This window comes from Primulina tabacum, chromosome 13, assembly GCF_025594145.1.
Source record: "Primulina tabacum isolate GXHZ01 chromosome 13, ASM2559414v2, whole genome shotgun sequence".
Classification (NCBI taxonomy): Eukaryota; Viridiplantae; Streptophyta; class Magnoliopsida; order Lamiales; family Gesneriaceae; genus Primulina; species Primulina tabacum.
The window spans coordinates 33177068-33190985 of record NC_134562.1 but is presented as its reverse complement, the minus strand read 5'-3'; the positions used below and the strand labels follow the sequence as shown (position 1 = coordinate 33190985).

Sequence of the window (13918 nt, the reverse complement as noted above, 5' to 3'; positions counted from 1 at the left end):
AGCCAAAACTTAAATTATTCGAGGCTTAACCTCTTCAATTAATACAGGTCATATTGGCGCATACGTAATAATGTAGGATTATTACATACGAAAAATAACATTTTAACGTTTTCTTAAACTTATCAAAATCACCATAAAAAAATATTAATTTTAAGACAAAAAACTTGTGTGAGACGGTTTCACGGGTCGTATTTTGTGAGACAGAACTCTTATTTGGGTCATCAATAAAAAAATATTAATTTTTATTGTTAATATCGGTATGATTGACCCAGTGATCTCTTTGAAATAAATTTTAAGAAGAATGCGCGTAAGGAAATTAATTGCATAAACTCAAATTATGTTCCCTAAATTTTTTTTAAAACAAATAATCATTCAGAACCATTCCCGAAATTACCTCCCACATTAGACGAAGTATACTTTGAGCCATTGGAAATTTAGATTCCTTATTTTCGATTATATTTTGATATCTTTAATGTGTATAGGTATAGAAAATTTTGATTAAAATCGTATATTTACATATATATTTTTAAAAATCATATCTGAATGTGAAGACTATTTTTTTGATAATAAAAACTTTTTTTTAAAATAACTTATTTAAGTGTTTTTTAAAGTACAACTTTCATATCTAAGTTCACTCACCGTAAAATCTGATACAATTATAATGAACGGTCGAATCGAGACTTAAGTTGCAAGCCCACAAAAAGAGTGTGGTAAACATCATCATATTTAAAATGGTATGATATGACATGTTCAGTTGCATATATCAAATGTCTTTACAGGGTTAATGGGCCCAACCCAAAATAAGGTCCAATAAGGGTGTTTTCCTTCTGGACTTAACTAGCAATGTCATCACTGAACCGATCGTAGAGATTGGAGGGTGGGAGTACAGCAGTTTTGAGAGCTCAGCCGCCATGACCGGCGGCGGCTACTCGTGCAAGACAGCAAGAGAAACTTTAGAATGGATTGTTGCCATCAAAGATTTCCTAGAACCCTACAGATTCTTCATGGATGCTCATGTTGTCAATTTCTTCACTGTAATTATTCTTTCAGTTCCAATGTAAATATTAGAAATTGGATTGCGTGTGTGTAATGCAATGACTTGTTGGTGTTCGACTGAATTCTAATAGGACAGACTGTGGGAGGCTGTCGACAAAGAGTGGATGGATTGTCTGCGGAGAGAGCCTGTGGAACATCTCGTTCAAATTCCTTCTGGTGTGGTGCAGGTACTTTCTTGATATCCATGTTTTCATTTTGAGGTTAAAGTCGTGTGCTTTTCGATTTTGAATGGGGTGAAGTGAGGTGTATGACAATTTTAGCTATGGTTTTCTATCTAGTATATCAGGTGTACTTTTTATGTTTTGTTGCTCCATAGTTATGAATCGAATTTATAATTCTTTAACATTATTGTACCCATTTTGGATGCGACCGAACTTGATCGAACATCACCACACAATCGTCACCTTTAGGTCCGTTCCACAAAGGTTGCGCAAATATACGATTTTAATCAAAACTGTAGTTTTGGTCTTTTGGGCGCTGCACGCAGAATGGCAGATAGAAGTTGAGGGAGATGAAAAGTTGTTGCACACCGTTACAACTTACATGAATGCATGATTTTTTCTATCGTTAAATAGTCACGAGCTTTGCTAATCGGGCTTCAAAATTTGTTGGGCTCGAGTTTATTTTTATTAACGTACAAGATTTGCAGACCACTTCATAATTTTAGTAGTTGTGGTGCTTGGATGGGGTGGGGTTGATTGAACAATTCCTTTAGGTTTTGCTTTGGTGAAATCTTCATTTATTTTTCTTGTCACTGCTCTCGTCTCTTTTTTAAATTTTACAATCCCTGTATCTAGCCTAATTGTTGGAGATATGCAAATGAAATCATTAAGCATCATGAGAATCATGTCCACATAATTTTCTCTCAAATTTTTTTGTTGCTGATGCTAGATTAATTGGCCTGCCTCACTTAAAGGATTTGTTTGCACTCTAAAAGGGCTTTCTTTTCCTCGTGAACAAGCTGATCTACAGGAGGTATGTTTTGGTTTACTCCGTTCTGCATGTTAATATTTATTTTAACTCTGATGTCTTCTGATATGTTGTTGGTAAGTCCATTTTGTCCTTTCAGTTTTTATGAAGTCATATCTAACATTCTAACTATATAGAATAACTTTATAATCTCACACTGCAGATGACAGTAAGTTATAGTGAAGCAGTTCAAGAATTTTTTGACCATTCTTCTACGTTCAAATTCCCTTTGTACTTACGCATAATAGAAATTTTATATTTATTTTCTATTATTCAAAAAGTATACAACGACATGGTTATATAGAAATCTTAGTAAAGTCATAGAAGGGAAATAGTTTATCAAATCTGCCAAATCCCATTACTTATGAGATATCCTAACAAAATAAAAAGATCACAATCTTCCTGATTTGCTGATGTATATCACACAATAAAATAAAAATTAATATATATATATCTTTCCACACTCCCCTCAAGCTGGTGACAATGTTTTGGAAGCCTTAACTGCTCAATCCTTTAGCAAACACATCTGCCAGCTGGTCGTGGTAGACATATATGGTGTACAAATCAACCCACTTTCTAGTTTTTCTTTGATGAAGCTTCTATCAATCTCGATATGCTTTGTTCGACCATGTTGAACATGAACTGGATTGTGAGCTATGATGATTGGAGATTTATTATCACAATAAAGTCTCATTGGGCCATCCTACATAATCTTCAAATCATCTAAGACATTCTTTATCCATATTCCATAGTAGTTCACACACTCCGTCTGCCATTGCTCGAAATTCAGCCTCTACATTAGATCGTGCTACCAAACTTTGTTTTTTACTTATCCATATCACTAGATTTTCACTAAGAAAGGTGCAATACCCTGGGGTTGATCTTCTTTCAATAATAGATCTGACATAATCAGCATTTGTGTAGGCTTCAAGCAACAATTTTTCACTTTGTTTAAACATTATACCATTTCTTGGTGTTTTTTTTAGGTATTGCAATACCCTATAGGCCGCTTGAAAATGAACTTCTTTGGGGTATTGCATGAACTGGCAATTATAGCTAATTATACCCATTACATAAGTTATGTCCGGTCGTGTATGATGTAAATAAATGAATCTCCCATTGATACATTCCCTTATCTGTTGCAGCATCTTCTTCTGTGTTTCCTAACTTGATATTTGGGTCAATAGGAGTGCTAGCTAGTTTGCATGTTCTCTGGCCTGTTTCTTTGAGAAGATCTGTTACATACTTCTGTTGGGAGATGAAAATACCCCATCTCGAGTGAGCCACTTCGATGCCAAGGAAATATTTCAGCTGTCCCAATGATTTAAATTCAAATTCTTTCGCCAATTGCGCAACCTTAATGCTTCATTCTCTTTATCATCCTCTCGTAGGGGTGGACATTTATTCTCGGATATCGGGTACCCGATCCGACCCGATCAGGTAAAACCCGATCGGGTCGGGTATTTTTTATAAAAATCGGGTTTGTCGGGTACCCGATATTATCGGGTTCGGGTAATTTTACCGATACCCGAAAGTTTTTTTTTTTTACTTTTTTTATGGGCCTATCCATTTATTCAATTAAAATATATATGTATTTTTTGTGGCTAGTCATAACTCTATAAAATGACAAATGACTAATCATAAAATGATATAATGACATGATTTTTTGTTAAATGTGAAAAATACATGTGTTTTTTTAATTTACTAGCCATAATATGATATAATGACTAGCCATAACTCGATATAATGATATGATTTTTTGTAAAATGTGAAAAATATATATATTTTTACAAAAAAAAATTAAAAAAATGTTTTTTTTTTCGGGTACCCGAAAATACCCGAAAGTACCCGAAAATTTCGGGTACCCGACATGTTCGGTTTGGTGTCGGGTACCCGAACCCGAAAACCCGACCCGCGCCCACCCCTATGACCTCTCGTATTACAATAATATCATCAGCATATACCAAGGGGGCTGTGATTTTTCTAGTAGATGAGATTTTAATAAACAATGTATGATCTTCTTGGCTTTGATTATACCCAATAGCAAGCATAACTCTCGCAAATCTACTAAACCAAGCTCGTGGTGATTGCTTGCGTCCATACAAAGCTTTTTTAAGCTCACACTGTTTCAGCAGCCAAGTAATTTGAATAACCTGGTGGAACATCCATATTGTTGTAATTCTCACCCATAAGTAGCTGCTAGTGACAATATTATTGTAACAATATTCATCTTTGCAACTGGAGCAAAATGTTCTAATTAATAGATGCCATGAGTTTGAGTATAGCCTTTGGCCACAAGTTGTGCCTTATACCTTTCCAATGATCCATCAGCTCTATACTCTTCCATGTTTTATTCATCTCTAACGCCTTAAGTTCCTCATTCATAGCTTGTTTCCATTCTTTTTTGGATAAAGCCTCAGATACACTTTTGGGAATATTAATGGTATTTAGGTTAACAAGGAAGGCTCTACGGGAAGGTGAAAGTTGCTTAAAGCATAGAAAATTAGAAAGTGGTTCTAACAGCGATGGGAAGATCCTGATCATGAGTTTCTTTTTCAGTTTCAGCCTGCAATGAAGAGTCAAAAGTTGTTACCTCATGTGATGGATCTAGGTTGGATGCTGGACAGTGTAAAGATCCAGGAGCAGCCATCTTCTTCCTTGAATACGCTTTACCTTTACCAAACTCATCATTCTCAAGATTAGACTTTTCAAGCACTGTTGGTTCAGACATAGAAGCTGATTTTTCAGAATCTGGTAAGCTGGAATTAGGCAATGCAGTGGCTGGTTCAGGTACAAGGGATGATCTAGTGGAAGGAAGAGGTGATAACTAAAGTAAGAGTTCCCTGTCCTCATCTTCAAGTGCTGAATTCTCCCCCTGAAGATAAGGTATGGTAAAGTAAGACTCTTCTTCATTGAAGTAATATCTAAAGGACATAAAATTTCTTTGACGGGGGGTGGTAACACTTATACCCTTTTTGAGTTGAAGAATATCACACAAAAACATATTTCAATGCTCTTGGGTCCAATTTCCTCTTGTTTTGTCCATGGATGTGGACAAATGACACACTTCTGAAATATCATGGAACAAGATTATTTGTGATGCGAAGATCTGGATAAAAGGTTGAGAGTATTTTCATTGGACTTTTGAGCGCCAAGACTTGGGTCGGTAAACGATTTATAAGGTGAACAAAAACTTAAGAATCCTAAATGATGGATGTCTAAGTCTACGATGATGAAGCCAAACTTTGTCCTTGTTAGCTAAAACAAATTCTGAAACAAGTGAATGAGGGAGTGGGTGTTTAACAATGCTAGATTGGCTCGTTGTTTCAAGGTAGTAGTCCATCCCGTTCTCTAGCATGTCCAATCATCCTTCCCGAATCCTTCTCCCAAAACAAACAATAATCATGAGGAAATACCACAATACATTGTAAATCCCGAGTAAGTTTTTGGATTGAGACAAGGTTTGTGGTCAAGCTAGGAACATGAAGGACATTTTCTAAGGTTAAAGATGGATTAATTGTAACATTTCCTTGACCTGCCACGGTGATTGGCAATAGCTATTTTCCTGCTACTTGGACATGGGGAATATGTAGAAAACACATGGTGAGTTGGTTATATTGTCAGTGACTGCTGAATCCATGATCCAGGGGTTGGTAAAGGCTGTACCTGAGACATTGATTTAAGCCAATTGAGAATGGAAACTCACATGAAAATACCAATGAACAGGCCACCAGAAGGTTTTTCATAGCTGCCAATGAGTGGTCTCACTTTTTGATCTCTTCGGGATTGAGAACACCTAATTCTTTTGGAGGATATTCATCTCGTGTTGCTGCCCAATATGAGCATGACCATTCACGATTGGGAGGTTTGCCATGAATTCTCCAACAATTTTCGAGATTACGATTATCTCTTCTACATTGAGGGCTTCATAGCTTGCTCTTTTGATTTTGACTTTGTGCCTTGAATCGCTAAATTTTCCGCTCCCACTGCCTGGTGCTCGGGCTGTGTTTCTTGTTGATTTGAGACCATCGTGAACCACCATAGTGGAGCCATCTGAGTGCTGACGTTCAAGCATTAGTGTTTACTTTCTTCTCCTCTGCTCAGCTCCACCACTTCATTGAAGCACGGTATATCCTGGTTCCCAAGAATCTGAATTCTTACTTGATCAAATTCAGGATTCAGCCCAACCAGAAAGTCATAAGCTCTATCTCGTTCATAAAATCTTTGAGAACAGCAGCATCGTCAGAGCACTTGGTTTGAATCACTATATAATGATCGAGTTCTTGCCATAAGGCTTTCAATTGATTGGCATACTCGGTGACAATTTTATTCCTTTGTTTTGCAGCCAATTTTTTCACCTTGACTTCATGGACTTGAGCCATATCTTTAGGTTTTTTATAAGTTTGTTGAATTGCGTCCGAAATATCTTTGGCAGTAGGCAAGAACATGCATGTGTCGCTGATTTCTGTCGTCATGCTTCAAAACTAGGATCCTTTGAACTTGGTCTTGGACCCGTGATACGACTGATATTTCGTCTTCCATTCAGTATTATTCGAACAAGTTGTGACCATTTAGGATAATTCTTCCATCCAACTTGTATGTCTGGATGTTTTGTAATTCTCCAGGCTTTGAGGCATGGATTTTCTCTTCAGATTGAGGGCTTTTTCCGACATCTTAGTAGCGGATGATCGGGATTTCTACGCTGAATAGGATAAGGTAAAAAGGAAGAACGAAGCCTATATAATTACTGGCACAAAAATCGAAGGCTTTGATACTATGTGTAGAATAAAATTTTTATATATTTTTTATATTATTAAGAAAAGATACAATTCACATGGTTATATAGAAATCTTAAAAAAAGTCCTAGAAGGAAAGGAGTCTATCAAATCTGTCAAATCTCATGACTTATGGGATATCCTAACGAAATAAAAAAGATCACAATCTGCTACGAATCACACTATAAAATTCAAATTAATATACATCTTTCCACATAACCTATAGCTGGATATCACTTTCAACTTCATTCAAAAATCAGGTCGATTTTGATTTATCTATCACTTGTTTTTGCAGGCTTTCCCAGGTCTGAATGTGGCATCACTAAATGAGGTCATATCTCAAGGCATGAATCGAAAGAAAAAGCATGAAGTATGCTGCATCCTATCTTTTTTTGTTTGTTCTCCATCTGTTTGGATTTCATTTCTAGATCTGCCATGATCTTTATATGCAATGCAATATGAGCTATTTGTATAGATAAAGACCCGGAGGTTTGTTTTATGGGTGGTAGGCTAGTAGTCTCATTACTGATAGATGAACGATGCTGCTAATGGATGGTCCTGGTAATCTTGTTGATCCTTGATGGATGGCAATATGCTAGTGAGGTTTATATTAGTTTTGATAGATGTAATACTAATTTTGTTGTACAGTTGGCCATCTTTAGAACACAATTTCATCATGTGGAAGTTTATTGATCGTCCGCATCAAATAACTTTTATGTTATACCGATTAACTTTGGAGTTCAATGTCATTTCTGGACTCTGACCTTTGTTTAGTATCTAGGCAGGAATGCTAATTCTGCTATCTTTTATACTTGTTGATCCAGATAGAATCCCTAGCTTCTGTTATTGGCTTGATTGCTAATAGTGTTGGAGCCGACACAGTTGTGGACGTTGGATCTGGTCAGGTATGATTTTAATTGCTTTATGTTGCTTTTGATAATTCTACCCTGTACAAAACAATAGTAGTTTTTGCAGACTGCGCGAATCAAAATTACTGTGCGCAGTGATGGATTTGTTGCAAAGTGTTATTATGTGGTAAATGATCGGATAGTATATACAAGCTTTCTTGGATCTCATGTATGATATTAAATTAGATCCTTTTTGGACTTTATGACTTCATCAAATTTGATTTTTCAGGGGTATCTTTCTCAAGTTCTTTGTTTCGAAAATGAGCTTTCTGTAATTGCCATTGATGCTTCCTCCCATCATGGAAGCATTACTGATGCACGTGCCAAGCGTATCAAGAAATATTATGCAGCTAAGATGCGGAAATTTTGGTATGAAACCAAAAACATTATGATCATTTTTATGGTATGTTGAAATACACAAAACACTTTATGGCTCATATCAAGAAAAAATATGCAGCTAAGATGCATAAATCTTGAAATGGGACTGAAATCTTTAATTTTTTAAGAATTTTTGTATATCTCGATATGCACACTGACGCTCAATTGGTTAACTCATTTATTATTTCACTAATATGTTTTCCTATTGCTTTTCTCATTGCATAAATTGTCATTTGTCAATTGTAACCACCTTCATAAACTCATCTACCAGTCACCTAGTAGCTTCCTGTTCAATCATTTTTCTGTCTTTAGACTAGTGGTGAAAATCTGATCTGTGTTACATACTTGGGTAACGTTACCATGAGATTCAAGTTGGGTAATGGGATGATATTTATTCCATGATTTGGCTTGAGATTTAAAGATCTTTGATCTGGAAAAAAATTGTGATTGTGCATCGCACTAATATATGAGGACCGCTGCTCTCTCACCATTCTTCCTTCCAGTATAGATGTGCAAGTGTTTGTATCATGATGTGCATATGTATGTATCTGAGTGTTTCATTGGTTATGTTTTTGTGCACACGTCTATGACAGTGAGTATGTTTTGGGGATGCACCTTCTTTCATTGAATTTGTTTCTTGTACATATGATATTCATTTTAGAATCTGATTTATATTTACCAGTTCTTTGATTAGAATTGTTTGTCATGTTAAAAAAAACAAAGAGTTTATGTTCTCTTGTGGAGAAGATTTTTGTCACGCTGAAACTTTATTCCAGAATCCAACCAAATAATGGTTGGTATGGATGCGTTCTCCTAGTTTGATTTGTAATTTCACTATTATGGCATTTCATCATTTTGACATATGTACACTTTTATAACTTGAGAACCCTCAACGTGGTCTCTCTTTGGCATCTCACTTAATCCTCTTTTCTGACGTACATCCCATTGCCAATTTCAGTTTCACTCTCACCTTTTGTCTCCAGAATCATGTGTACAAGTTTAATGTTTGGGTTTGTTATAAATTTGCATTGATGAGCATAACTGCATAATGTATATTTAGTAATGTGTTTGCTTCTCCTATGTCAGTGGCTAAAAATGGTTGTTTCCTTCTGTGAATAATTCCCCATTATTATGATGGATTAGAGTTTTTGCTGTTTTGTTATGCATCTGAATTCTATGCTCTAGCCAATCTTTTTTTTAATGAATGTATTGTATTTACTAGTTCAAATCCTTCGTAATCATTTGAAGTGTTATCTTGCATTTAAGTTAATATATTGTTAATTCTTCTGTTAGTCCAGTGCAAAGAGGTTTGACCATGCCAAAAACAGTCACATGCCAAGTACTGTCTCCAGACATGTTGAAAAATATCAGCAGCTTATTAAAAGCAAATGATTCTGAAAAGTCTAATAGATTGAACAAAAGTATTGAAGAAAAATCTCGGGAAGGAAGAGTTGGCAGCGAAATTGTCTCTCTTTCATACACCAGTGAGAAATCTTCGTTGATTCTGGCTGGACTCCATGCTTGTGGAGACCTTTCAGTGACAATGCTTAGGTACTCATCACTTTATATGGTAAATAGTTGCATGCAAATATCAAATTTAAATTCGTTAGATAGTGGGAGGTCTCAATGCCAATACCTCAATTAAAATTACGGTGTTAATACACATTACACTGTCTTTATGGAGCCTGTATTATTCTAATGTCTCTATTGGTTTTGTCATAAAATATCATATGCTAGAATTTTCCACATGCTTTCACAAGGAATCCCTAACTTGTCAGATATGTAATGAATTGTAAACCATGTAGAAATGACTGAAGCATGCGTTCACCGTCAATATAAAATATAGACCCCAATCGTTAATTTCTTCCCTTTTTAATTAAATTTTACAAGTTGTGCATTTGTCAGGAATCTTAGTTTCTATGGTGTTGTGTTGAGCCATGATAATATTTCCTTCGTGCTATTTGAACACACTGTTATATTTTCTTTATTGTGTTCCGTAGCTTGCAGTAATCAATATGTCTTGCTTTATGTCTGCTGGATGTAATTACTGACCATCTTTTACTTAGGACTTTCATCGAATGCAAAGAGGTCAAATCAGTGGTTAGCATTGGTTGCTGTTATAACTTGTTATCTGAAAAAGGGATCCACGAGGCTGATTTTCAAAGTGGTTTTCCAATGAGTAAGGGTGCTAATTCTGCAGGTTTGCTTCTTGGGAAAAGTGCCCGTGACCTTGCTTGCCAGGTTTGTGTGCAATTTTCCTTTTGCCTTCGTTGATTCTGTGTAGATATTTGCTTGATGTTTGGATGAGTACTTTCAAAACCTCTACTTTTGCATTCTGCATTTATTGTTTCAGCTAAAAATCTGTAATACAACTGTATCTCAATTTATTTATATGGTTTTCTGATGGCTGTGCATTGATTTATTGTTCTACGGTGCTAGATCATTTGGTATTGTGCAGTGTTGTTCACTCACTTTTCTTGCGACTTTGATATTCAATATCATGTTTGTGCTGATTATGCTACCTTTCTCTTATGAAATCATGTGATTAAATTCTGTTCTTTGCGTTTTGATTAGTGTCAACTTCTAGGTTTCCATGCAAATTTTTTGCTGACACATTGCCTTGAAATAAACAGAGTGCAGATAGATGGAAAAGCCTGGGAGAAACTGCCTGCCTTCATAATTTTGAGCTTCATGCTTTTCGTGCTGCCTTTCAGATGGTATTTGACACGGGACCTAGTTGCTTTGCCGCAGCCCTAGTAAATTAGTGAAATAAGTATCTATCTACTTCTGTAATGTCTTCAGACAACCAATGATTTTTTCTTTGTGACTGTCATTCTTTTTCTACCAAAAGTAGTTAGTTTTGGAAAGACTCACACCTTGTTGAACTTTGAAGGTACTTTTACGATACTACCCAGAAATTATTATCCAAAGCCCTGCAATAGGGCGTCAAGGGAAAGCTTTGCGCCGCCAACATCATCGCAGGATCTTAGAGAGCGATGCTGGTATTTTTGAATCTCTCTTAGGACTGAAAGAAGAAAACGTTGTGATTCTCTATTTCTTTTACTGACAGGACATAACGTCTTCCAAACATTTTATATCTCTTGTCAATATTAGGAAGTGTCATGTGGTCATTCTATAGCTCCAAATTTGAAGTGCTTTAAGAGAAAAAAAAGGCAAAAACATAAATGTCTGTTCAAAACTTTGTTGGTTCTAGATGACATTCATGTATGCACCATTCTTCTTAAGATAATTAAATGATGGTTCGTTTGCAGGTTCAATCGGAGCTACTGATGCCTTAGTTGGTGAAGGTTCTTCATACCTGAATTATGCTAATGAAGAAACTGACACTGTTGATAGATGTTCAATGTTTGTGAAGTTTTGCCAATCTGGACTTAGTCGGCTTGGTCATAGCGATTTTTATGATATTGCCTTTTCTGACTTGTGGAAGGAAGCTGAACAATTTTCTGTGAGTTTATTCTCTCTATTTTCACATTCCACCTGTTTTACAGATCGTTATGGACCTAATTATTATTGGGCCTAGATCCAAATAGGCCCAAGAGTAAATAGGCCTTAGAAGCCTCTAGAAAGTGGAAGCAGATAAGAATGTGAGGAAGGGGAGTTGTTATTCATTCCATTAATTGTTCAAGTTTTGGAGACTAGCATGTACTGGGGGGGAGTTGAACTCTCTTGTACAGAGGTCTACCTCTGGGAGCTTATGTTCTTCTTTATTTTAGTTGATTATTGTTGATATATTAGCATAATTTTGTGGTTGTAACAACTATCCAGGTAAACCAATTTGTTATTTGATTCTGCTTTATTAATTTTTCTTGATCTCATCTCTCCTTGATGGATGTTAATGTTCGTGTATTTTTTCTAGACATGAAAAATTACCACATCGAGTTTGTTAATGTGGTGGTCAGAAAGTGAGTTCATGTAAACAGTTTCTTGGTTTTTCATGTTAGCTTTCTTTGCTTCTCTGTGAGGTTGGAGTTTAATTTTTATGTAATCCTATGTTTGGTGAAATGCATTTGTGTATGGAGCAGTATTTTGTGGTTCATCCCAGTTTTGGAGTTGAGTGCTAGGAATCCTACGTTCCTTGTAAATTGCCTTTCATGTTTTAAATGACGTAGACTAGTGTCTTTTTCCAAAAGATTGGATAATCTCTTGAGGTTATTGCAAAGCAAACTTGCCATTTTTTTCCGGTAATATGTTGATAAATGGATATGGGATATGTCAGTATGTTATGCGTCTGTGTCTGAAACCAGCCATCCCACACCCATGCATAGAATTTTCTTTGAGTTTTGGCTTACACAAGTTTAAATGTTTGATTTTTTTTTTAAATGTCTATGCCTGAGATGCGGATAACATGAAGATTTTCATAATCTGCTACGAACTATTTACCGTGCAGGCACTTATTGGGCCTTACTGGACTCTTCGGGCTGCTCTGGGACCTGTTTTGGAAACTGTTCTGCTGCTTGATAGATTATTATTCCTCCAGGAGCATGGCGACTTGCTTGAAGCAGTTATGCTGCCTATATTTAATCCTGTTTTATCTCCTAGAAATGTAGCTTTGATCGCGAAAAAACTGTGAAACCACTTCTATAACAAGTTGTCATGAACGGCAATCACTTTGTTCCTTTGTCTGTACAACAATCAGTTGCTTAACATGCACACGAAGAAGGATAATTGGTGCTGAGTAGAGTTGTTGGATGCTCTTTGTAAGATTTGATTGACAAAAAGAGTTTATTTACAAATTTTCTTTTCCTTGTTTGAGGATCAGGTGGTGGCATACTTTATCAGCGTATTATGCACTGAATTGTTCGCATGCTATTTCTAAGGAGAGAGATTGGGAGTTGGGACAATGACATATTTTATCAAGGTATTGTGCATTGAATTTGTATGCATGCTTTTTCTATGGAGAGAGAGATTGAGACATAATTTGCAGTGAACAGATAGAAATATGGATTTTTCTGTCCTTCATAGCTGAAATGTTTAACTATTTATTGCTTTTCTATTGATATCGCGAAGAATGAAGAATCGGTAATACTTGGATAACGTTTCTGAATACCATCCTCCTATCATTGATTTCTATGTTAGTTTTTCTTTAATGAGAAATACCTTATTATTTGCGGAAGTTTCTCGTACATATATAACAAAACCTTAATTAGACCCGAAGTCGATTTCTCATTTGCAAAGTTATTAGCCACATTCTTTAACGGTGAGAGCTATGTTTACTTGTCATCGCTGCAAATTTCCACTGTAATGAAACCAAAATAACAAAGAAAATTTTTACAATAACATGTTCATACTCAGAATTCTTTTCTTGTCACTGTCTTTCGCTCAGTATGTGAATACTAATATGAATATGATGACGGCTACCAATAGATATAAATAATACCGAGACAGCAATAATATATGCAAAATACCTAAAATATCTTTAAATAAATAATTAGTCTTCGCACATATATCAACACAAAGGTGATATTATGTATTTGAATTTTAATCCAGAATTTTTTTTGAACTAAATGCCTCAAAGCAAGTAGCTTGGGAGCCTTCTTGTTCAGTTGTTTGCCTCTTTTTGTTCATGATGATATGTAAGTTTTGCAAGTAGTTTCTTAAGTTTTTTCTCATTTTTATGTGTGTGGGTTGCTTAGGTATGTTGTGAGTGCTGTTGAAGGGAAGAAAACGTAGTTTACCAGTACAAGTATTCATCTTATTGCTGACTTGAGGATTTATCAAATAACGTTATTAAGGACTTTTTTTTTAATCTAAATGACTTACTATTTCAGTATTTACACCCCAATTTCAAAGCTGGTAGGATAGAGACGGTTT

At 35.7% G+C, this 13918-nt stretch overlaps 1 protein-coding gene across 3 annotated transcripts; it reads left to right on the top strand.

Moving 5' to 3' along the window:
• Positions 1-794: 794 nt before the first annotated feature.
• On the top strand, positions 795-12865 carry LOC142521751 (uncharacterized). Of its 3 annotated transcripts, none has more exons than XM_075624919.1 (12): positions 795-1034; positions 1128-1223; positions 1948-2031; positions 7096-7170; positions 7625-7705; positions 7938-8077; positions 9380-9637; positions 10153-10327; positions 10720-10803; positions 10980-11088; positions 11359-11552; positions 12495-12865. In XM_075624919.1, the coding sequence occupies exons 1-12, from the start codon at positions 912-914 to the stop codon at positions 12675-12677; spliced, it is 1602 nt and encodes a 533-aa protein (XP_075481034.1). In that variant the 5' UTR covers positions 795-911; the 3' UTR covers positions 12678-12865. The 3 variants fall into 3 exon arrangements, with proteins under 3 accessions (XP_075481034.1, XP_075481036.1, XP_075481035.1); XM_075624920.1 differs by having other exon boundaries at positions 835-1034; positions 1133-1223; XM_075624921.1 differs by lacking the exons at positions 11359-11552; positions 12495-12865 and having other exon boundaries at positions 10720-10859.
• Positions 12866-13918: the final 1053 nt, after the last annotated feature.